The following is a 25,653-nucleotide window of genomic DNA, read 5'->3' on the forward strand; positions in this document are numbered from 1 at the left end:
TTGGGTTTGCCCCCAGCATCCAGTCTTGCTGCACAGTCTGGCCTTACCAGCTGTTATTGCCATCCTTCTCAAAAAATACCAACATCAATATTGAGCAGCTCTTTAACACTTTGGGAACACCCACAGCCTCTCAGGTACAAAAATCACATCGAGTGGTCAGCATGTGAGCAGTCCCAATACTGCTGAGCTCGCCAGTCTAGGCAGCCCAGGGAAGCAGTAGTGCTCTCTTTCCATGACAAAAGGACCATTTTCTATTTCACAAGCTGAAAAATAAGGCTGTTTTTCTGGAACATACCAACTACCTCTGCTATGGAAAGGAAGCTGGTGTGCCACACTGCTGCCTGCCCCACCAAGCTCTGTAGCTCTCTGCACTCACCTGCTCTGTATCACATCTGCTGCATTCCCACCATCTGCTGCATTCCCCTTACCTGACAGACCACAAAGTCCTTGGTGCAAAACCATGCAACTGTTTGGGCTGGAAGGGACCTTTAAGTTCATCTCATTTCACCCCCCAGCCACACCTTCCACTAGACCGGGTTGCTCCAAGCCCCGTCCAACCTGGGATGGGGAAGCCACAGCTTCTCTGGGAAATCCATTCAAACCTTTTATAATGTTTTGTAACAGGCAAGTAGCTCTGTCAGCCCAGGATTGGCCCTAATTCCCAGGTTTGTTTCTCCCGAGTCTAAATGAACCAGGTTGGAAAAAGCAACTGGTGAAATGACATCCAGAAGCTGGCACTCACAGGGGCTCAGTTTATTCTGTGGAATACTGAAACAGGAACTCTGACAGCTGCTGGGACTAACTCAGCAAAGCTGCCTCCTGTTTAGCAGCAGCAGCTGCATGCTCATTCATTCACAGTTTCAACACGCTGAACAAGGTAGGCCCTTATCCTACAAGAATGGCTGCTCTCACTCAGATCAATACAGCAGCTCTTGCATGTTTGTTCCGACCAGAAACATCTGTAGCAGCACAACTGCTCCACTGTTGGGAGTGCCTGCTGTCCCTCCAGCCTCTGAGCAGCCACCCAGCCACGGCAGTGCCACTAGATGGTGCCAGGGGAGCGGGCAGGCACCAGGGAGCCACGCGCCAGAGAACCCATCTGCTCCTCGGCCGCTTACCTTTGACGCTGGACACCTGCTGGCCTTGCGTCTTGCTGAAAAGGTTCAGCTCGTTGGTGATGGATTCCAGCATCTTGACAAAGTTGGGGAGGAACAGGATGACGTGGACGTCGTGGTTGGAGAGGTGCCGCCCGCAGCTGATCCCCTGAGCCCCCTTCACGTGGGGGCCGCACAGCAGCGCTACCGTGGGCCGCTGGTGCACGTTCTTGGGGTTCAGCCTGAAACACAGACAAAAGGGACTGTTGATAAACCCAAAAGCCTCCTGCCTTCTTCCTGCATGAGGAATTAAAAAAAAAAACAAACCAAACCCCAATCAGTAAAATGCAAATTGCCAGGTGTTTTGCAAATCTTCCGACGCTGTGAAGAAGGAACCCACATCCCCGTGTGGCGCTGAGAGTAGAGAGCTGCTCTGCTTGCAGCTTCATAGAACCACAGACTGGTTTGGGTTGTAGGGACCCTTAAGATCATCTTGTTCCACCTCCCTGACACAGGCAGGGACACCTTCCACTAGACCATATTGCTCCAAACCCCGTCCAACCTGGCCTTGAACACTTCCAGGGATGGAATCTGTGCCAGGGCCTCATCACCCTCACAGAGAAGAATTTCTTCTGTATACCTAACCTAAATTTCCACTCTTTCAGTTCCTGATGAAGAGTCCCTCCCTGGCTTCCTTGTAGGTCCCTTCAGATACTGGTAGGCTCCTACAGCCTTGTCTTCTCATTCTCTTCGTGACTTCCTTGCACCTCCAGCTGAGAGCACAAGGTCCCAAGGTCTCTGACTGCAGAAGAAAGCTGACTATCCAGCCTTAAACATACGGGGTGAGTTTCCCCATCAGAAGAGTCACAATTAAAAAACAGAAATGATTTCTACTCCCTAAGCATTATCAACTGCAGAATAAAGTTAATTTGGCCTGGAAGCCATCAGGGCTTACAGCAGGAATTTCAGCTGACAGGGTCAGTGTTGCCTGTATGTAATCACTGCTCTGCATCAAATGATCAGGTCCTCAGAAAGTACTACTGAATAAACAGATGGGGGTTTCAGGGTTAACTTTCATGTCAAGAGCAAGTAATTTGGAGCAGCTATCAACAACATAACGCAGGTGCAATTTCTACCCACATCAACAACCACGGAAGTGCAGGCACAGAGAAGGCTCTTCAAAAGAGTCAGCACGTTTGTTCATGCAAAAAGCAGTAAGTGCACTCCAAACCCGCTGCAAACGGCCCTCCAAAAGAGCAGGATGCTCTCAGGTGAGGTGCAAATCCCTGAAAAGCTAATTTAGCCCTGCAAAAAGCTAAGCAGCACTTGGTTTTCATGAGCTGTCTTCTGGTTTTATTGATATCATTAAATCGTAGCATGTAAAAGCAACAAAGGGAAGGTTTATTTACATGCAAACAGGAGGAGCTCATTAGATATTCTGCAGCGGCTTAATCTGCCTCAGGTAACACCTGTGCAAAGCTCAGTTCCCTGAAAAAATTCCCAGTAAGGGGAGAGAAAAATCTCATCTCCCTCTGCTTTGAGTCAAGAGACACTCCTGGGATGCAGGAGCGAAAAAGAAGCCCTTTGGCAGCAGGCACCCAAATGCCAGTGGAGGAAACCTTAGAGGAAACCTCTCAGCCTTGTAGCTCACCTTTAGTGGAACAACATTTACCTGTTGGGTCCCCCGAGGAGACTTAGGGCCATCTGGCTGGCACACACTCCCGTCATCTCCAGCCTCCGCTCCAGAGTCAGCCCGTGCTTCTCTGCCACCGAGAGCAGCTTTTTGTGGAGCTCATAGGACACACTTGGAACCACCAGCCCGGAGTCTAGGGTTCAAAAAGAGGGGAGGGAGACAGAAATGGGGACAATCAGAGACAGAAGCAATGGCAGTGAAAAAGCTTATTAGCTGTTACCAAGGGTCTGCTTCCCCCAGTATTCCAGATTCTTCCCGAGACCATCAAACCAATCCAAATTAGTGCATCAGCCTACTCTGAGTGAAGCAGAGACAGCTAAACACAACTTCTGAGCTTAAAATAACATGCTTCCACAAAATTGAGCAGGCAATTTTAGCAACACATTCACTGAGAAGGCCTTTGTGACTTACAGATGGAATATTAAGTTTTTTCTTAATGGTTTCCAGGCCACCAGTGCTTTAACCCACACATAAAGTGTTCCTGAGCACTGTGAAAGTCAGAAGAGAAGCTGTGAAGCAGATTTCCCATCAGAAAAAGCTTGGATGTGCTTTGCTTCCCGACATTGGTCCCCAAAATCCCACATATCACAGCAAAACAAGTCATCCCACATTTACCAGGCAGGCGTTCCCTGAGCTGTTCCGTGCCAGAAGGGCTGCTCCAGACACAACAGCTGGATCACGACACACTACAGCAGCAGGGAAATGATCAAAGAACAAACCCTGCAGAAATAATTCCCAGGCATTTCTGACAGCCTGGCCTAGCAAGCCAGGAAATGCTCCAGCATGTGGATCAAGGGAAAACAAAGAAGAGAGGTTTTGGTAAGTGCTGAGAACAGCGCCTGAAGTAGTCAGGGATACATCCTTCCCACTCCCTGAGTAACACACACCTGAGTAACTGTTTGGGATGATTCTTTATATTTCCCTGCTCCAAGCAGGCCAAGCTGGCACTGATTACACATAAATGAACCCCACCACAGCATCTGCAAACTCTCCTGGAAATAAACACAGAGGATTACTTGCCATCAAAAGGCAGCTTGTGCCAAGGGGAGCCACGGGAATTTTTTGGTGGTTATTGAATAGCAGAAAACAAGAAAACTGGAAAGAATTACTGATGGTATTTGGAGAGAGAATGCAAAACCTAAGGAACAGGTGAGGAACAGCTGCATCACCCAGCCAGATATCACAGAGTCATGGAATGGTTTGGGTGGGAAGGGACCTTAAAGCTCATCTTATTCCACCCCTGCCACAAGCAGGGACACCCCCCACTAGACCAGGTTGCTCCAAGCCCTGTCCGACCTGGCCTTGAAAATTTCCAGGGATGGCACAGCCACAGCTTCTCTGGGCAACCTGTTCCAGGGCCTCACAGGGAAGAATTTCTTCCTAATACCTGATTTAAACAGCATACCCTTGAATATCTTCAGCCACAGCAATCAGCCTCTTTATTCTAACTTTTCTCCAAAATAATTCTGATCTCCAACCCCTTTGCTCTGCATTTGAGGACTCCCACTATGTGGAATCAGAAGCACACCCAATTCTTCCTTTCAAGTATCCTGCAAGTTCTGGATGTCTTTAACTATCTCCCAGCTAAGGAGCAGAACAGATTAATTCCCTTCCCATGTGGGATGGCCACATAGCTGGAGCACAGCTGCAGCAGAAAAAGCTCTCAGCCTCTTCTCTTCATATCATTCCAAGCTAAGCAAGGAATCCCAGCTGAGTCCAGCTGTCAGCTTCGACTCTGAGACAGGCAGATGAGGTGCACAGGAGTTAGGCACCATGGGTCAAAAAGGTCCAGGACTCAAACCAACACCTGCTACAGCTCAGGCACAACGCCAAACATCAGGTCAAAGCAGGAACTCAACCCCTCCATCAGCTTCTCTCTTCTCCATTTACCAGTTTTCACCACCCAGCAGCCCTGGGTCACCATCACGCTCCCACCAGCCACTCCCACCTCTGAACTGGAGGTGACAGAGGCCTCCCGGGTGCTCATGGCAGCCCAACTGGGTTTGGACTGCCTGTGCTAATGGGAAAGAATCGTGGCAATGTGACATGGTGCAGTGAAAACACTCTGCAGCACTGCAAGCTCAGAGGGGAACAGCCACAGCCCACACATCCGCTCCGGGAGGAAAGCCAACCGTTACTCGTGGGTTTGGGCTCCTCTGCAGACAGAAAACATAGCAAGAACCAGTTGCAACAAGCGAGTGCCACATTCAAATGAGAAATGCGGCATGTATTTTTAATTGTGAGAAATTATGTGTACTGCCACATTTCCCCAGATGCCCCAGTCACCAACCACTAAGCCAAGCTACGGCGGAAATGGGAGCTTTTGCACATCTGGAGGTTTTCAGAGTCAAATCGGAGGTGCTTCTGCAAGGTTACAGCAAAATGCTGTGGAACAGACACTGCTGAGTCCTCCTGGACTTCATTCCTGGACTCTCTGGTGAAGTCCTTGCAGATAGTGAGGGCCCAACCGTGTCGCAGCCGTTGACCTTGCACGCTAATTGCCGATGAAGTCACCTCTGCTCCCAGGCTCTCGTTCCAAGCAAGCAGGCACATTATCAAAGCCATCCCAGACTCCTGATAGCAGCCACCGAACACTCATAACCATGAATAACCCTGAGCCCGTTACTCCAGTCACGCACCTGCCCTGTGCTCACCCGCCCGCTCCGCAGTCACGCAGCCCCGGCTCTGCCCCGCTCCCATTCATGGTTTTCCTACTTCGTCTTATTTTTCAAGGCAAGACTTTGAGGGAAGATTTGGAATGAGTGACCCAAGGTCAGGATCTCCCCAAACAGTTTAGGGGGACACATCATCTGCTAACCCCAGACAGCGAGCTCCCAAACTCTATTTTTACTCCTTCTGAGCCACCCACAAATTCCCTGCTTAAATTTTGCACAAACTCCCCAAATTAGGACAACAAAACAGATGATCCACGTTCTGTATCGACCCAATTTAGTATGGAGCTTCTCTGTACCCATCCACGTCCTTCCCTCAGCGACCAGCTTTAGTAAAACTGCATTTACCATTAGCTAGATGCCACCCAGTGCCCAGTGGGTTAATCAAAGGGGGTTACTGGGAGGCAGCATTTAGCATGCCAGTTTGTCCTAATTGCTCCCTCTCAGGAGCAGGCTGTCATGCCAAGAGAACTTCCCTTCTTTGCCCTCACGCAAGGTCCAACCAGTCAGACTGGCTTATCAAAAGCAGACTCAGGGAGTTAAATAAACTCTGGCAGAGAGCAATCAAGGAGGCGACCGTGTAAACCCACAAACAATAACACTACTGCCACAAAACTGAACCCGTGCCAACTTTAATTATGTTTGGGTTGGACAGGGCATCTTTATTGTTTGCTAATGAAGGCAATAAAATAAATTAGCTCAGGCCTTTTAATATTAAATAAATGTATTTTACAGCTGCCTGGGAAAGAAACCTACAAGGCAGATATAAACTAAACAGTTTTGTGACATGCAGAGTCACACTGGATGGACAAAACACCCTAGAGCAGCAGAAGGACCAAGCTAACTCTCAAAATGTTAAAGAATTTGGAGTTTTTCTCCCAGACAAGCCCTGAATATCATTCTCTGATGCCCAAATGCTTCCCAAGCTTGCAGGGGCAGGGAAAAAGGAGAGGGCTGATGGCAGAGGAGCTCAGCGTTAAGGTGTTAAGCCCTACTTTTTTCTCTTGACTATTTCCCCAGTTCTCTGCTAAAATAAATTTTCTATTTCTTGTTCATTGCTGAAATAAATCCAGCCAAGATACAGGAATACATCAGATATAACTAGACTTAGGATCTCCTGAAAGCTGTACTAACACCACTAATTCCAATAATAAATTCCAGGTTGCAGAGCCATATGGTCTGACAGTTTTACACCTCATGGTCTGTAACTCTTGTCCACGTCAGACAGATGGGACATTCGTGCTGTCCTTTGCTGGTTGTAAAGCTGGAATCACTTGCCTGCAGACTCAGCAAAACACAGTTGTTGCCCCACAAACACGAATGATTTTCTCCACAACTTTAAGGTTTAGATTTCTTTTCATTAATCATCATTATTTTTAATTATGACAAATTCTGCGGGAGTTCTGGCTGACCTTCCAGCGTCAGCCTCTCCCAGCATTAGTGCACAATTCACTCCAGCTGAGCAAAAAAACTATCAGAGGGACAAAGGGACTTTGCCCCATGAGCACTTTGTTTTTTTTCTGGCGGTTGGATAAAGCAAACTTCATTTGCACTTTCCTCAAAAGATCCCAGGAACACTTCACACATTCAATATACACAAAGCAGTCATCCAGATACTGAAGAGCTAAAAGCTACAGAGAGTAGAAAAGTCAGTCAAGGACATGGCACACCAAAGAAAAAGCCATACTGTTGGCATCACCCTCACAGGACGTGCCCAGCCTTAGTTTTGAGGTCTGATCCTGGCTCGTATTTTCTTTCGCCATCTCCTTATTGTGAAGAAAAAAGGCTGTCTGAAGGACAGGCTTGAGGTCTGGTTAGGAGAGGACAAAAAAATAATGACACTTAGTCCCCTTTTTTTGAGCACAGGCCTGCTTTTACTTGACAACTTTGACAGCACCTGAGTCTAAAAAAATCACATTTATTTTCCAGAAAAGAGACATGAGATGGAAACGGGGTATTTTCTACACTAACAGTGTTAACTAGAGGAGAACCTGCTTTGGACAAAGCCTGACCAGTACAGCAGGGAAATAATAAACACCTTACATATGTGAGAACCATGAGGACAGCCTGGCATGCTGGAGATTGCCCTGTATACAGTCACTGATGATGAACTGGGACACTCCACCCTTTTGCAAACTCCTTTGAGCTACAACATTCCTGCAGTATATTGGCTTTGCTAACAGACCTGATCCCAAAACACAGTGGTGTTCAAACACAGGTTGTTTTAGTGCCAACAGAAGGAACAGAGACAGACCTAAGCCAAACATGCATTTAAATTCTCCATCTGGACAGCTCTGGAAGTAGAAAAAGACAGCTCACACCTCCTGCAAGTATTGGCCTTTCCAGAGAGGTAGTTTTTGTTAAACACTTCCCAGTAAACAGATGGATCAATAGCATCCAAAAGAGTCAAGACTACTGGTGTATTTAGGAGGGATTCACATGTGGAGCCCCAGGGAGGGACTCAGCTCAGTCATGATCCAAGACCTGGTAAGCCACATTAGCTTCAGGTTTTCACTTTTGGCTGGAAAATATTCCCTGCTTACTTCTAAAACACATGGTTGTGCCTACTTGACAGCCTGGCTCCAAAAAATGAGCTCTCAGAAAAGCATCCTGGTGGACTGAAGCATTTATCCTATACATACCAACTTATTTGAGTCAGTAATAAAACCCCAGGCTGGAAGCCCTGCAGATGAGTCTTTTGGAAAACTGACCTCAGCAGTTTGTTTTTCCCTCTGCACCATCCTGGTTACTTCCTAGCTCCACGGCATAAAGAAAGCACACAGGGATTCACAGACTTCTTCCTGTCCCACAGTGATAAGAGCTGGATATTAACTCCCTGTCAATCTACAGCATCAGTGTTTGTGCTGTTACAGCAGACAGAGAATCACTGTCTAAGTCAGGGCTCTATTAACACAATCATTTTTCAGATTGGCCTAGGGTAAAAAAAATGACAAAGCACTTCTTTCTTCTATAACTAGGAAGTGGTTTTTTGCAAGCAGAGCTTCCCTTAGGAAACCAGAAAAAGTTCTGTAGGGAGAATTCCTGCCATAGACATGTCCAAAATAAACGCTTTTGGAGCTCTTGGCACTCATCTAATTTCAGCAGCTGCTCTTTGAGCCACTAAGAGGCAGGCTACCTACAGCTCAGCATCATCCTCCCAGCTGCTAAACAAAGAAATTGGGATTATTTTTTCTCCAGGAGACAGTCCATCAGTACTCCAGGCAGACTGTCCCTCTGAGGGTTGCCTTGCTACAAAAAGCACTCGACTGACTGCCAGAAACAGCAGGCACGTTACCACTGTTTACAAGAGCTTTTGCTAGATGGCCATTAGTATTCCCTAAGCAAAAGTAAACTTCCTCAGTGGACACAAAGGAAGTCATCCTCTGTGGGAAAAATATCCCGAGACACAGCACTGGACACTTCTGTCACCGTTCATGGGACTGTGAACGTGCTCAGCTCAGCGCAGGCGACAGGCCACTGCCTGTCGTGTGACAGGCCAGCTTTTCTTCCAAACAAATCCAGAATTCTAGAGGGGAGACTAATCAGCCAACAGTAGCTAATGAGGTCAGTGAGACCCTGCAGTGACCAAGTGGAGTCGCTGACCACCCTCCCTGGGCAGCCCTGCCAAGAGCAAAACAAGACACTTCTCCTTTCACGGGGCTGCTCCCCTCAGCACGCTGCAGATGGGCAGCCAGGAGTTCCAGAGGAAAGGATGATGGAGTTCAGCAAAGAGGATTTAGTTTTTATCCCTCAATTTACTTACTGCTGCCTATTGTATGGTGGTTTTCCTCTCAGGAATTCTACTGCTAGAATCCCGTATCAGCCATTCTGCTCAGATTGGCTGCCAACAGTGGCTTAGCTTTTGTTTCAGACCAGACACCTACAGAGGCCCTGTCTCCTCTCAAACAAGCCAGCTGGAAGATGGATTGACAAGTAGGAAATGTTAAAAAAAAAAAAAAGGCAAAAAACCCACCAAACAAATGGGAAATCACATACAAAATGAAGAGGTACTTATTCACACAGCACACAGGCCATTGGTGCAGCTTCTTGCAACAGAGAGGTGCTGAAAGCTTGCAGAGATTTAAAAAGTAAGAGGTTAAATTAAGCAGAAAAAAAGCCCTTAATACTGAACTCTCTCTGCTGCCTCAGGAAGCATTAGAATTGTGGAAGACAAAGCACCAGGGAAAAGTCTCACTGCATGTTTCTTTCCCTTTTCCTTAAGGATCCTTGGAAACACAACACTGAGCTGGACAGTTCTGCTAGGACCCACTGTGTTTTCCTCTCAGTCGAGACCAGAATGGAGCAATAGGAAGAGGGATGACACAAATGGAAAACTAGGATACTGTTATACACCAGAACCATTAAAAAAGAATACTTTCTAAAATTGAAAAGCAGCAAATCATCACAAATCCATCAGCTTCCTTCCCTGAAGCGTTTCACACCCCAGATGGAGTTTCTGGGCAGGGAAAGAATGACAGACCAAGGGCCTCCTCACACTTCTGCTCAGACCACCAGGATATCAGCTGGTTTGTGAATCTGCAAAAAGATCTGAAATTTGATTTCATTTTGATGTGGAAAAGAAATGTTCCTGGAATGCCAACTTTCCTTTACTCCTCCGTTTTGCAAGCTAAAAACCAAAGGCAAGACATCCCAATTAGGCTTAAGTTACGAGGAGCTAAATGTGGCACAAAGCACATCTGCTATACTTGATAGCTTGTGTGTGGATAGAAATAAAAAGATTTGTCATAGTAAAATCTATTCACATCCATAAGTGGCTCCTTGTGAAATTACCATTATCCGGTGTTTGGCCAAAAAAATTCTACTGAATACGAAATAAGAACTCTTACTTTCCCCAGAGCCAAGGATTAGGAGCTGATTAATCATTCCCTACATTTTGACTGAGGAGTACTGCTCACTGACTCACCCCACTTCCTTCTCCTCCATCCAAGAGCTGACTTGGTGGCAGCAAGGACCAGAAATCGGAGTTGCAGGAAAACATCTGCACGGCAGCTGGCACCAGTGAGTCAAACTAATTTCCCCCGATGATACACTGGAATATTTCAACTCAAGTACCTGCCTAGAAGGTCTTTCCTTTTACAACAAAGACCAGCCTTCCAGGGTTCAATCTTTCATACAGCAGCAGTGGACAGTAAGTGGGGGGGGGAGACCTGACATAAAAAGCCTTTTGTACAAAGAATGTTTGGAATTGTGGATGGGAAGAGCCAGAAGTGTTTCTGGAACTGTATTTACAGTTTTGCAGAAAGTCAGAACTACGACCCAAAGAGTATCAGAAGCACATGAAATCTCCTGCCTTTAAACATGAAAGCACAAAGTCTGAGACCATCCCTCTGTCCCTCTCCAGAGCCAGCAGACGAGTCCATGGTGGTTCACCAGGCTACTGAAGTCAAAGCAAGGATTTGAACACCTCTCATACAGTCCCCACTCCTGTTATCCAACCATCAGTTTTGTTCCCTACCGTGAAAACACTTACCTTGCTGCCCTACCTGAATATTTGTTACCTCAGTAATATTGTAAATAAAGGCTGTATGTAGACACACAAATCCAACCTTAGGTGAACAAATGCCCTTGCTTGTACCGCATTAAGCTGACAGACACCCCTTGGAGAAAAAAATCCACCCTATGTGTCCCAAAAAAGCAGGAGTTTGGGTCCTTATCAGTAAGGGACGTGGCATACCCGTGCAGAATTCTTTGTTAGCGTTCTGAGGTACCACAATCCTTCTGTAGACTATGGGCTCCGATTCCAAGATGTTCTCGTCGTGCCGATAGCGAGCCGGTTTCTCGCTGGGGGTCCCCCGGGAACGGGTGCCACTCCTCCTCTCATAAGTTTCAATCTCTTCAAACACAGCTGCCTTGTCAAAAAGGGCCAGGTTCCCTTCGAAATCAAAATCAGTGTCTGGGATTTCGTCGATGTCGTCCCCAAAGCACTCGTCGTCCTTGCTCTTCATCTGCCCGTTCTTCAGGCCGCTCTTCTTCGGAGTCACTTGGTTCGGGTGACGGCTACTGGATGACCCTGAACAAAAAGAAAAGCAAGTTGTAAGCGTGTCACAAATGGGAAAAGCCACTTTCTCAGCAAATTTTGTGAGAGAGGGGAGCTAAAGCTTACAGTCCCCGCCCTCCAGGGATACTCGCTTCCACAAGAAGCCATCGACCTCATCCCTGGCATTACTCATGCTCAGCTAAGCCAGCAGAAAACAGAACAAGAGCATCAGGAAAGGAACTTTCAGGGACTTTCTACCAGCAAGGTTAGAAAAACAAGCTTCACCACAGTAGCAGAACTGTTTCTCCATGTTCTATTTAATCCCAGGCAGTATCACATGGGTGGCAAGATAATAAACTAACTGTAACCTACAAGTTTTCCTCCTATACTGAGCTCATGTTAATCTAGGTGTGGGGTCCAAGATCTTCTTTGGAATGTCTCTCAACTTCAGAAACTAGTGTGTTTTATTTCACATTAATGATCTTTAAGGGAGAACTTCAAACTGTGAATATAAAGGATCTCTTTTTCCTCACCCTTGCTATCATTTCTGAATTACATAGTCCATTCCCTCATTCCTGTTTTGTTATCCTACTTATTCATCACCTTTCATGTTGAGGTACACTTCTTTCCAACCACAAGTCATTGGGAAAGCCCAAATTCTCTGGAGTGAGACTGATGAAAGTCTCCTGCTTATGGCTGGAGATCGACTGATAGAAATATGCAATTACAAGGTCAACATATCCCTTTACTTGCTTATTTCTTACATTATTGTTCAGGTCTAGACAATATTAATATGTTTGTCATTCCTAGTGTTAAATTTGCAATTACTACAAAATATTTCAGGCCAATTCCTGCAATTACAGGAATCACCAACAGTGTCCAACAGATGGAGTAAGTTATCAAGCCAAAACTGCTTACTCTACTGAAATATTTCTAGTTGTTTAACATAATTACTTTTGTGAGGGATTTATACAAATGAGTGTGAGATAATCCATTTGATAACACAGAAACAAACAACGTTAAGTCATCTAAGGAGACTCAGAAAACATCCCAAAAGATCTGCAATGCAACAGGCACAAACTCCACAAGCAACCTTCAAGTTACCTGTCTCCTTTTTAGACAAGTCCAGTTTAAACACATCTAACTTACGCCATGCAAGTCAGCTAAGAATATGTACTTTTATTCCTAGTTAGGAATGCTAGTTAGGGATTTTTCCTGTATTTTAGACAGTGTGTGACTTGATTTTTCTAGAGAACTGTTACAGTGACTAACCTGAAAGCTTTTCCAGACCCCACAGCAAGACCCCAAATCTTCAAGACTTTGCAGTCAGTCATCATTCCTCGTAAAATAAAAAACCCAAAACATCCTTTTTCAGTGAGGAGAGACTACAATACATCTTTTGTCACTGGAGGACAGACAGCAGAATTCTAGAATTGCTGGTGACAAAACATGATTTAGGAGAGGGGAAAGGGTAAGGCTTTCTGGTAAGTAGAATTCCAGTAGGCGCACTGCAACCACTCATTTACGTGCATAGTTTTGAAAGCTTTTCAATAACAACTTCCCATCTGTCCTAGATAAAGAGTTCCCAAACCAAAGGTGACACATAAACCACTCCAAAGCTGGACACAACTTGGTATGGAGCTATAAACTGATACTGCTGACAACAGAATCACATCTGCTGTTGCTGCTATGAGGAATGAAAATGAGAAATGAAAGCACAGCAAAACAAGTTCCCTCAAAACTCAGAAACTGCAGGTCAAAGCAATAGCCAAGGGACTCTAGAATAAGCCAGAGCCTACAATGCCACAAGGGCAAAACATGCCTGCTTCTTGTGTCAGCACCAAGTGTTAGGGCAACTCAGGTTGATCCTGTTACACTCCTTGCCAGATTCCTCTGCAGACAACTCCACGCTCCCCTCAGCTGACCTGGAAAGCACAATGTGGGGACAGGAGCAGCTGATGTTAGCACTGTGTAAATGCCAATGGAATAAAGGGCTGCACCAGCAAGGCTGGGAGAACAATGGCTGGAAAGCTCCCTGGACTCCCCTGCAGCCACAATGAATGGGAGCCAAGAGCGTCCCACATCAAAACATGCTGGCTTTGTGGTGGGCAGCTCCCTAATCCACACCGATGGATGCCAGCTCTGGAATACTGCCGACCCACACAGCCAGATGGCTTTTTACTGACTGCCTTGCAATATCCCAACAGAAGTTGCACAGAACGTGGCACGGGCCTCCAGCAAGCTGTGACCACAGTAAGAGTCTTCCCCTTAAAGCGACGGGAAAATCAGGCACCTGGTTGCACTCAGGGAAAAGAAAAGAGCCAAGAAAAAGGGCAAGGGGAGGAAAGGGAAAAGTCAGGCTACAGAAAGCCAGATCTCCTAGTACAGCTCCTTTCAGATCACAGCTTCCAGAGCCTCTGCCCTGAATGAAGCTTACTAAGGAGAGCAGCACATGGCTCCACAGCAAGCTGGCAGCTCTGCACCACACAGAAAAGCACCTCCCTCAAAAGATAAACAATCCTTCCTGGGCTTTTTTTGTTTCTAAGGAAAAGAAAAACAACCTTTTCAAGTGTAGCACACAAGCAAATGTAAAGTCTCCAGCAAGCTGGCTGTGTTCCTGCAGGATCCCTGAGGGAGCTCTTCCCGCCAGCCCTGGCACAACGAGCCTGGTGCCAGCACGGCACCAGAGCCATTGTTGGGAAATCTGCGTTGGTATTTGTTGTTTATTGATTCCTGTCACACAAGTACTCCAAAGGGGGAATTCTGTCCCTGGCTCGGCACGCTAAAGGCCAACAAGAGGTCAACTTTCAGCTGTATTAAGCCCTGTATGACTGAAGTTCTGCATGACACGTCAGCCCATTCTTCCCCAGAAACCTGGACCCACAATCTCCACAAAGCCAGGACCATTCCCATCCCCCTCCCAACACTCATGCATCGTTCACCCTACTCTCCAAATACACACATTTTAGAGGGTAAGAGATCATTTCTCTACCTCCTTTATTCCAAAAGGAATATCTACAGCTAGGACCTTGTTCAACTTGTTTCAAAGTCTGTAAAATAAAATGTGACCTGTTGTTGTGCTTATGCAAACCCAACACAAGGTATTTGTGGGCTGAAGCACTCTCTGCTCCCCCTGGACACCCTGGAAGGGGTGAAAATAATCCAGCTGCTGGTGGGGGAGAAAGACTTCCAGAGGTCTAGGAATTTCTCCATAAAAATACAGCCTTTGACCTCTTTAACTCACCCACCCCACCTCGGTTTTGTTTCTTTTCTAAATACAAGGGGGAAGGGGGGAAAATGAAGTCATGGAAATACACTGGATACACACTGATGCTTCAACAATTAAGTCATGGAAATATGCTGGATACATACTGACATTTCAATAACTGGATGATGAAGATCTGGAAAGCAGGATATCTCAGGGGGCTTTGATAAAAAAAATTTAAAAACCCAGTCTGGGCCCAATTTTGAAGATTTTATCAAGAGAAACAAGAATAAAAGATGTTTGACTTTCGGATCATCCTCATTAATTTGTATTTTTAACAGCACAGCAAAAAAACATTTGTAATTATGTATAGGGTGATGTTGTAATAGGTTATGGGTATACAGGCTTTAAACAGAAAAGCTTAATAGTTTGCTTCCAGTTCCTTCTAAAGAAAAAGAAGAGCCTGGAAACAGTGCAATTTTCAAACAGGAAAGACAGCAAGAATGGGGAAAATCTTTGAATTAGCATCAGACATTTTTTATGTATGTAGAAATACACTCTATTTCAGAATAACACACAGGGTGAGTCAGGGAAAATTCCCAGCCCCGTTTGCAAAGCTCTTGCTGAAGAAGGGAAGATGCTGCAGCAGTAACTCAGGCAGGCAAAAAGGAAAGCAGCAGGATAACACAGAGACTCACAGGAATTGTGCCTGCGACGGAAGCCTTTGGACTGAGTCAGCGCTTCCAGGTGTCGATCCATGTAGCTCTTGGAGCACTGCTGCTGTGGAGAGATGATAATATCCTGATTCTTCATGTCTGTTCTCCTTGGGATATTCTGTGGAGCGCTGCTGGAGATGGGCTTCTTTAACACTTTCCCGGTGCCGTTCTGACTGGGCCCCACCTGGCACCCAACCCCAGGGATGCCTGTATCCATCTGCTGCAGATCCCCACATTTTCTGCTGTCCCCTGGCCCTGGGATCTCCAGAATCTTCAGCTCAGTAATGTCACCTGCCCTAAAAACAGGACAAGAAAACCAGACGTTCCATGAATTTAGCACTTTGCAAAAAAAACTCCTAAAGAAGAACCTCCAGCATGGTATGGTGGGATTGTTCTGATGCCATTATCAATAGAAACAAGGAAATAAAAGGATTTTAAACACTGAAACACACAGGATATTTCCACAGACATCAAAATACTAAACAAAAATAACAAATAACCATTTCAATACTTCTATACTGCATCTGGATTTTGTTTGAAAGGTTCTGTTCTCAGCTGAAACAGGAATCAGTCAAGCAAAAACTGGAAGCAACTGGCCCAGACCTCTGCAAAAATCTGCATTAATTTAAAACTTTCTAGATAATTAATTACTCTCAGCCTTGAGGCTTCTATTACTTTTAATCCATTTCTACAGAATGCCACCCTTAGATTAGTGCAGTTCATGCTCAGGCAAAGATGGTGCTTCCCATTTCCACAGAAAAATATTATAAAGAAAACTTATCTAGCACTGGGCACAAGCCAAAAGGAAACAAAGAAGTGATTATAAAGATCTCCATTTGCATTGATTGCAAGAAATACATCAGAAATTCTAGTTTTAACTTAATATTTATCCAAGTGGGACATAAAAATAGACAGACTTCCACACATCTCCTGGAAGGATGTAGTTATTGCTTTTCTCCCACTCTCTCTCTTCAAAACCCAAGGAAAAAAAGTATTGACTTTGTGGAATTAATCTTATTGAAAAGTCAGTGACTCAGAGTCTTAACTAAACATTCCAGGGAACAGGAAAACATCCAGTGATGAGTGACTCTTATTTATGCCTTTTAAGCACGGTGTTACCAGGAACCGGTGGGAAAGAACTGCTGAGGGTAAAGCTTTGAAAAGCACGTCATCCTCCTCAGTTACCCAAAACCTTAACAACAGAAAGAACACACACAATAATAAAGAAAGGTATATATATACACACAGAGTCTCACCCACAAATAACCTCCAAGCCTGAGCTACCCACTCTAGAACGTGAGCCAGGAACTAATCTCCTGACACAAACTAACACAAACCTGAGAGGCACTCAGTAGCAGTAAGGAAATTTAGGGCAAAAGAGGTCATTTCTAGGTGGAAAAAAAAAAAAAAAACCAAAACATCCAAACCACAACAGACCTTGCCTGGAAAAAGGCAGGGGGAAAAAAGAGACAGACACTAACCTGAAGGTGACTTCTGGCACGAGGCATTTGACCCCGTTATGGAAGGGCCGTGTCAGGGAAATGGTCTGGCTGACCTGATCCACAGCCGACACTCTTCCTTGGTAGACTCCCAAGCTTTCTCCACAATTAATTGACACAATGCTCCCAAGCCAGTCTGTAGCCATATTTCTGGCACACAGCTGCTGTAAAGAGACACAGACCAGCCTGTAAGAAGAGGCAGAAAAGTGACAACCTGAGTTAGCATCAGCCTCATCCCCCGGCCCGTAACCCCGGCTCCCACCCAGACTCTGGCTCTGCCAGCTTTTCCTGCCTTTGCATCCCTATGGACACCAACGATCCCAGGGAAAGGGAAGATCCCTGGAGGGGCTTTGTGACGATAACACAGATGTTTGACTAACTGATTTCAGGATTTACAGCTTCCAAGAGTATTTAGTCCTGCCTGTGGACATTCTCCCTGTGAGTTCAAAAAGGGAATTTATCTTCACTTCCCTGTTTAAAATTTTGGCATATGAACACCGGGGCAGAACACCTTGTATGAACAATCACAGGGAGATAATTCATCTCTGCACGTGCAAGTGAAAACCAAAACCTTTAAGGGAACAGAGAGACACAAAAGGAGGGAAAATCCCAAACACTGGAGTCCAGGACAAAAGTCTCCATGCTCTGCAGAGCCTGGATTATTAATGTCACTGCCACAATTAAATAAATGAGAGGGGAGGAAAAAAAAAAAGTTGCTCTGCTTTCCAGCACCAGAATCAGGGACAAAAACATCAAATTTGTTTAGTCAGATGTGCAGCCCCAACACACCTGGAAGCAGCTAAACACATCCTTTGATCTGAGATTTCCTCAGAACACAGGGAGGTGACAGGCTCACTATCATCACCAGAGAGCAAGAGAGATGACAAGCTCCTAAATGTATAGATTTGCCTTTCATGCTGTAATCAAAGAGGGAGAATATGTTTGATATTTACTCTAAGAAACACGGTAGATAACCCACGGAGATCAACATCAACATACAAATCACATTCCTGGGAGAGGCATTTGAATTCTCTTCAAGCCTTTCCTGTGCTGAGCTTCTTGGAAAAAGATGCAAGGAAAACAAAAATCCCTGGATGCATGAAAAAATTGGACTTCCCCCAACTTTCATAGGACTGAAAACAGGGGATGCTTCAAAGGGCAGAAAACACTGAATTTGGTCACTAAGCCATAAATTCATCAGGACCAGCCTCCTTTCCTTTCTGTTCTGTGTATTTATATTAACCTATGATGACAATGTCTGCATCCCAAGGTGATGGCTGATAAAAAGCACTCTCAAAACAGATAACACATCCCTGAGAACCTGTAGCAAAACTAAAATTTCATTTCCTCTCCTGTTTTGTTTTGTTGTTTTTTTTAATGTCCCTTAGGAAATAAGGGAAAGAGTTCAGCACACGTCATCACCTTACACAAATCCTTTCTAAAAATAAGACCCTCCTTTTAGCAAAAAAAAAAAAAAAAATCTATGTTTGAGTGCAAATATAAACTAAACTATTCCAGGGTTGGATGGGGGTGGGCTGCCCTGATCCCCATAGGAAAACACAGAGTTCCCCATAGGTAAACACAGGGACCCTCTCCACAGGTAAACAAAGGGTTCCCCACAGGTAAACACAAGGGCCCCCCCAAAAGTAAACACGAGCCCTGCTCCCCACAGGCTAACACGGGGCCCCCCACAGACAAGCAGAGGGGCCCCCACAGCTGAGCACAGGCGCCCTGCAGGCCTCCCGCCCCCTTGGCTGCCCCGGCCCAGCCTCCCCACCACGGCCCGAGCAGGCCGGCCAGGCCCTGGCACCACAGCCGCGCCTCACGAGGCCCAGCCCTCTCGGAAGGTCCCGTCCCACCCCAGCCCGACCCCGCCGAACCCCCTGGCGTGCCGGGCCGAGGTGTCCGTCCCGCTGCCGCCCCCCGTTCCCCCTCACCCTCCGTCGCCGCTCCCGCCTCACAGCGGCCCCTCCGCCTCGGCGACGCTCGGCCTGACGCCACTTCCGGTACCGCCCCGCTCGCGCGGCGCTCCGGCCGCCGGCGGGACCATAGAGAGGAGCGGGGCCGCCGCGCCGGGCGCATGCGCAGTGCCCGCGCTCCCGCGGCGCGGGCGAGCTCTGCTGAGCCCTTTGCCACCTCTGCCACCTCTGTCACCTCTGTCGCCTCTGCCACACACCCGCCGTCTCCGTCCCGCCTCCCCATGCCCCGCTGACACCGTTGTCACGCATCCCCCCGCCCCTCCATGGCTGTCGGCACGTCCCCACCACCTCCATCGCACCTCCGTCGCCTCTGTGAGCTCTGTCACCGCTCCATCGCAGCCGTCACATGTCCGCTGTCCCACCCTCATCACGCCCTTCACATCTGTGTTGCTTCTGCTGCTGTATGTCCTCTGTCGTGTCTCCATCACTGCTGCCAAAAGTTTTCCATCACCTCTGTCACACCTCCATCCCCTCTGTCACCTTTCCATCCCCTTCATCACACTTCCATACCCTCTGTCACCTTTCCATCCCCTTCATCACACTTCCATACCCTCTGTCACCTTTCCATCCCCTTCATCACACTTCCATACCCTCTGTCACCTTTCCATCCCCTCCATCACACTTCCATCCCCTCTGTCACTTTTCCATCCCCTCCATCACATTTCCATCCCCTCTGTCCCCTTTCCATTCCCTCCATCACACCTCCATCCCCTTTGTCATTTTTCCATCCCCTCCATCACACCTCCATCCCCTCTGTCCCCTTTCCATTCCCTCCATCACACCTCCATCCCCTCCATTCCCTCTATCACCTCCGTCATCTCCATCCCCTTCATCCCCTCCCTCACACCTGAATCACCTCTGCCACACCTCCATTCCACCTCCATCATCTTCGTCCCCTCCACCCCTTCCATCACACCTCCATTCCCTCCATCCCCTCCCTCTGGCTCACCAGCAGAGACACAGACACATTCATCTCCCACTCTCTCCTCGGCTCCATTAGCACCAGCTTTCCCCGCTCCACAGCTGGAGGCTGTTTTGCTCATTACTGGGAGGAAGGAGCGGGTGGAGTGCTGGATCCGTGTGCCGGTGGCTAAACACAGGCTGGGCCGGGGACACTAATTAAGAACAGAATCATTCTGACAGCAGCCAGTAACAATAACACGGAGGTGAGCGAGATCACAGGAGGAAGGCTCCTCTGCTACAGAGCAGCTTTCCGTACCACAACACCAAAATTAAAAATAATTCTGTGGTCCAACAAGGCTGGAAACCCCGGAGGGCTGATCTCTGCAGGGATGCCACTTCAGGGATGCACAGACCCCAGTTTTCCACGTAGTCATTATTTGCATGGGAATTTAGTGTTTATTGCCTTTTTTGTTTCTTTTAAGGGAAATTATGCAAAGCTTCAGATTTAATTGTGCTCCGAGATGGGGACAAGCAGAGCAGGTGATGGCATGAAACATCCCTCCGTGGATTGCTCCCTGAAAGGCTGGTTCTGACCTATCGATTCCATTTTTTTTCGGGGCTAGAAAGGCTAGTCCTGATTTTTAGTGAAATCCTGAACTGATCCAGAGCTTGGCATCACCTCTCTGCAAATCCCAGCTGAGACTTTAGACAGCAGGAGGACCAGAGTCAGCTCCCATGGGGACTAAAAACTTCCCCCAATGCCACTGGTGTGCAGCCCACTCATGTCCCATAGGAAAAAAACCTGATGCAAAACATCTAGTCAGATTTTTAAGGATGACAGAGAGGTGTGGGGTGTTTTTTCGCCCTAAAAATCATTTCCCAGTGGAATAAGACCAGCAAGAAACTTAAGAAACTTTCAGATAAGCATTTATTGGGTTAGAAATATTGTGTGGTTTCTATCACAGCACACAGCTGCATTCCATACAAGTACAAACAAGCAGGAATTGCTGCTCTGTTTGCCATAAGGCTTCACCTTCCCACTGGCTAAAGTGGAATGCAGCATAAGGCACCTTCTGCAGTCCTCAAATCCTTGTTCCTCTAATTAGTCTGGATATAGAAATCTATTTCTTGATAAGAAAAAACCCTATTAATTAAAAAAAGCAGCAAATACAGAGTTAGTCTGAAAGCCAGAAGTGTCCTACTCTTCCTCTGTCCTTCCTGTCCCTGTTTCCCAGTCCCTTGATATTTTCCAGGCTTTGTGTTAGGAGTTCAGTTAATATCTCAATTTATGAGCAGCATTGCTTATGGACATATTTATTTTTCCTAGTAGTCTGCCACCAAGGATTGGTAGAAACACTCAGGAATTCACTCCATGAGTTAACATTCAAGGAATTTAGGTGGGTGGGTGCACACAGGACAGGTCCTCTTCAAATGGGTTCTGGTGCAGCCTTGAGAACCCTTCAGAAGGCACCTGGAGCAGCGGGAAGCACCCATTCCCATTGGCACAAAGAGCTGAAGGCTTTGGAAAACAGGCTTTCCCCCTGTGAGATAAGGCTGGTCAGGTTTCTCTGAGGTTTATTTATATTTGGATGAAGGGAGTTGTCCATCGCAGCTCCAGCTCAGGGCAGAGGACACCCCACCAACATCCCACCCTGCTTCTCCCACCCCCAAGCATCCTCCTCCCCACCACAGGGCTGCAATCCCCCTGGATCTCTCCAAGAGGCGTGAGTGCTGGACCTCTGGTGAACATCCATGCGGGAAAGGGTGATGGAGCTGGCTCCAGGCGCTGCGAAGAGCCCGACAAAGCCGGCTTTGTCCCACCCTGCTCCCATCCCCACGAGAGGAACAAGCCTCCAGCGAAGCAACACAACAAGGGGCTGTGCCTTTAGCAAAAGCAGGCTGTCTGACGCTGAGGGCTGGCTTTCCTTCTTCTGGTGGCTTATGGAGAGCTTTTCATGGGAAAACGCTGCTTGATCTGGAAGCATTCGCACTTCTTGTACTTCATGGTCAGTCCGTACTGAGGGGTGACGTCCACCTCCTCCCCGGGGCGGAGGCTGAACTCCAGCTGCTGCAGCAGGGTGGTCAGGAAGAGGAAGATCTCCCAGCGGCCGATGGTCTCTCCAATGCATCGCCTCTTCCCCAGGCCAAAAGACAACACCTTTTCACTCTCTGTCCTGTTTATCTCCGTCCCCGCAGGGTTGAGGAACCGCTCAGGGTTGAAGGCTGAGGGTTCCTTCCAAAGGTTCCTGGGGCAGAAAAGAGACACACTTGAGGATACTGTTTTATCATAGAATCACAGAATGGTTTGGGAACCTAAAAGCTCGTCTTGTTCCACCCCCCTGCCACAGGCAGGGACACCTTCCACTAGACCAGGTTGCTCCAAGCCCCGTCCAACCTGGCCTTGAACACTTCCAGGGATGGGGCAGCCACAGCTTCTCTGGGCAACCTGCGCCAGGGCCTCACCACCCTCACAGAGAAGACCTTCTTCCCAGTATCCCATCTAACCCTGCCCTCTGGCAGTGGGAAGCCATTCCCCTTTGTCCTGTCCCTCCAGGCCCTTGTCCAAAGTCTCTCTCCAGCTTTCTTGGAGGCCCTTTAGGCACTGGAAGGGGCTCTAAGATCTCCCCAGAGCCTTCTCTTCTCCAGGCTGAACACCTCCAGCTCTCCCAGCCTGGCTCCAGAGCAGAGGGGCTCCAGCCCTTGGGGCATCATGAAAGTTTTCACCCACTGTGATGGGGTCAGTGATCAAAAAAATCTCCTTGCAGAGAGAAGCTTTGCAGTGCTGTCTCATTTCACCATCCAAAAAACCTTTGGCAAGCTCTATTCCTGATCTAAAATGCCAACTCTGTGTCAGACTCCATCAGCTCAGTCTATTGAAACCTCTGTTCCAAGATCAGATTATGTTTGCCTGTGCAGATAGTGGAGATGGATTTAATTCTGCATGCAACCACCAGAGGTTCTGCAGTTTCAGCACAGAAATCAGTCAGCAGCCCTTGAGAAAGGAAGGATGGAGACCAGAGGGTTTCCATTCCAGAGGGAATCCTCCCAGAAAAACTTCCCAATCTGTCCCAGCCTGGCTGCTGGGAGGTGCCAGGTGGGATTTAACAGCGTCTTAGCTGAGAATTTCTGTTTGGATGTGGGGAATCCTCTCTGCACTAAAGACAGCATTCCTGTTTCGTGCTCACCAGAGCAGCAGGAGCAGAAGGAATACTGGAAGGTTTCTGTGCTGCTGGGGTATTTGGATACAAATATCTTGAGCTTCTGATCCAAAATACCCAGTCTGCGAACCACCTTCTGTATCAAGCCTTAATCAGCTTACTCCCACCAGGAGGGACTCTACTGGGGAGCAGTGGAGAGACAAGATGGGACTTTGGTTTCAAGACCCCCTTTCATTCCCAAAACTGGTTATCATCAATGGCAACAGAAGCCTATTGAGTTTACCAAGAGTCATGTCATGACATTCTTCTCCCTTAAAGAGGAAACCAGGCCATTCCTATTGAGCACATCCAGAGCCATCAACCCAGATCACAAGATCTATTTGGCAGGAGGATCTACTGATTCCTGATTATCCAGCAGCCTGAGCTTCTAGCCCTCACCCTGTGCATCGAGGGCATCACCACATAAATTGGGTAAGCCCTGGAGTTGGGGAGCTGCGGAACCTGGACCAGCACCACGCCCAGGAGAACCAAGGCTGGGCTCAGCATCAAATCCACATGATTTTTAGTTCAATCTGCCTTTTCCTTCATGATCCATTCATCTTTTGGCACAAGGATTAGAGTGATCTTAACACCAAGCAAACCCATGGCAGCCCAGATAAACACAGGGGGGTTGGAATACTCACTCATCATGATTCACTTGCCACTGGTTGATAAACACACAAGTGTTCTTTGGGATGTAGTATCCGTTCAGCACCGTCGCTTTTGTTGTGCTGAAGGAAACACAGGTGGGAAGATAAGTTAGAGGAGACCCACAGCTTCATGACAAATCAAAGCCTGGCAAGTCCTTCAATACCCTATTTTTGCTCTTAGGATTGGCTAGAAAATACCACAGATTGTATTTGGGTGATTCAATAGTCTTGGTCATACTTTCCTCAAGCACAAAAATTCCTGTTTCCTTTCACAACTCATGCCAATGAGTTGGGATGTGTTCTCTCCCAAGGTAGGAGGGAATTATAAAGCCAGGGGTGTCCACCATCCCCCTGCTAGCAAATATTTTGTAGTGAAACTACCCTCAAAGCAAAGGATTCAACCCCAGAATGGCAGCAAGCGGGAATATTTCCCCCTAGCAGGAATCAATTCCCAGGCAATTATCTGCCTAAATGGAACCTCCAAAAAAAAAAAAAAACCAGCAAAGGTGTCAGCCACTCCAGACCATACCTGTGTGGGATGGTGAAGGGCAGGAAGGAAGAGTGCCTGAACATCTCCAGCATAAAGGCCTCTGTGTAGGGCAGCGTGCCCCGGTCCGACAGCCGCGGTCTCCTCTCACGGCCGATGGTCTGGTCTGTGGGAGGTGGAGTAGAGGAAGAGGGTTAAGGTCAGTGCTGAGCAGAGAGGTTTTGGACCCAGAGAAAGGTGGTTAGTGGACTCACCTAGTTCTTCCTGGATCTTCTTCTGGATGTTGGGGTACAAGGCAACATACATGAGGCTCCAGGATAAGGCAGTTGACACAGTGTCAAAGCCTGGATGGACATGGAAAAGGCATTTAGTTACCAGAAGAGGACAGATGAGTGGGAGTTACAGATCCCACCACTCCAGATGTTTGCCATAGAGTGATTTCCCCATCAGCTGTCACTGAAAAGCTCTGGCCACTGCTAAGGAATGCACCCAAGAGATCAACAGCAGCTCCACACACCCAAACGTGGCCAAGGTCTCACCCCAACAGCTTCACCTCCCGCTTCTGCCTTCATCATCATGGTTTTACTCTCAGAAACATTCTCACCTGCCCCAAAGAGGTCATTGACAATGTGAATTATCTTCTCATTGGAGAGCTGAACATGGGTATCCTCCCCAACACTCTTCTCCTGGCAGTGCTCAATCAGCGAGTCCGTGATGTCCCGGATGTGCTCCTGGGGAAGAGCTGGTGGGTCAGGAACATCACAGACACACAGGGATGGGGAAACATCCCCCAACTAGTGCTGGCTCCCAGAGAGCAGATCGGAGTGCTCCAAGGAGCTTTCCTGGGCAAGGTGGGAGGATGAGGGTGTACCCTCTTCCCCACCTTGCCAGGCAGCATCTCTGACAGTTGTAAGCATCTCCACCCACATCAAAGGGCACCCAAGCTCTTACCTTATCAAAGCTGGTGTAATGCTCCTGCACAATTTTTTGCACAAAGGCATTGAATCTCCTGTTGATGTCCTTAAAGAGCTCCATGGTGCGGCTGGGAAGGTACCGGAGCAGGGGGATGAAGTCAGCAGGGTGGCCAGCACCAGCCACATCCCCAAATTCATTGCCTAGGTTCACCACGCTGAGCAGCTCCTGGTCATCGTGCTCGTAGCGCTTGCCAAAGCACATGGCACAGATGACATTGGCCACCGAGACCACCAGGTACTGGTTAAGGTCAAAGCTCTTCTCCTCCTCCATCAGCTGCAGGAACTTGGTGACCAGGTACTCAGCCTCCTTGGAGACGTGCTCCTCCAGCAGGCAGGTGGAGGAGGACGTGGGGCTGGGGGCAATGGAGAAGGTCTTCAGGGCATTCTGGGCCAGCTTCCTGCGGGCTTTCCACACCTCCCCAGAGTCGGGGCTGAAGGCCAGGCTCTGCCCATTCGAAATGTACTGGAAGCTCTGGAGGTCGGGGCGCCCCTGGAAGTCCTCTCCTTGCTTCACCAGGGCTTGCTTGATGGTCTCCAGCCCACTCAGCACCAGCACGGGCCGCATGCCAATCCTCACCTCCATCAC

General features: G+C 47.7%; 2 protein-coding genes across 5 annotated transcripts; both read right to left on the reverse strand.

Annotated features, from left to right (window-relative positions):
- Positions 1-815: 815 nt before the first annotated feature.
- Positions 816-19,825, reverse strand: EDC3 (enhancer of mRNA decapping 3). 4 transcript variants are annotated; one of them, XM_017817051.1, is made up of 6 exons: positions 19,806-19,825; positions 16,860-17,063; positions 15,361-15,674; positions 11,155-11,490; positions 2,767-2,920; positions 816-1,336 (listed from the first exon to the last, which is right to left on the reverse strand). In XM_017817051.1, the coding sequence occupies exons 1-6, from the start codon at positions 19,823-19,825 to the stop codon at positions 913-915; spliced, it is 1,452 nt and encodes a 483-aa protein (XP_017672540.1). In that variant the 3' UTR covers positions 816-912. The 4 variants fall into 4 exon arrangements, with proteins under 4 accessions (XP_017672540.1, XP_017672542.1, XP_017672543.1 ...); XM_017817053.1 differs by lacking the exon at positions 19,806-19,825 and adding an exon at positions 18,815-18,906 and having other exon boundaries at positions 16,860-17,041; XM_017817054.1 differs by lacking the exon at positions 19,806-19,825 and adding an exon at positions 18,815-18,877 and having other exon boundaries at positions 16,860-17,038.
- An 844-nt stretch (positions 19,826-20,669) lies between these two features.
- LOC108498405 (cytochrome P450 1A4-like) lies at positions 20,670-25,647 on the reverse strand. The gene is made up of 6 exons (XM_017817028.1): positions 25,045-25,647; positions 24,698-24,824; positions 24,348-24,437; positions 24,136-24,259; positions 23,601-23,687; positions 20,670-22,005 (listed from the first exon to the last, which is right to left on the reverse strand). The coding sequence occupies exons 1-6, from the start codon at positions 25,630-25,632 to the stop codon at positions 21,699-21,701; spliced, it is 1,323 nt and encodes a 440-aa protein (XP_017672517.1). The 5' UTR covers positions 25,633-25,647; the 3' UTR covers positions 20,670-21,698.
- Between the last annotated feature and the right edge of the window lie 6 nt (positions 25,648-25,653).

Source organism: Lepidothrix coronata, unplaced genomic scaffold (genome assembly GCF_001604755.1).
Source record: "Lepidothrix coronata isolate B3197 unplaced genomic scaffold, Lepidothrix_coronata-1.0 Scaffold58, whole genome shotgun sequence".
Taxonomy (NCBI): Eukaryota; Metazoa; Chordata; class Aves; order Passeriformes; family Pipridae; genus Lepidothrix; species Lepidothrix coronata.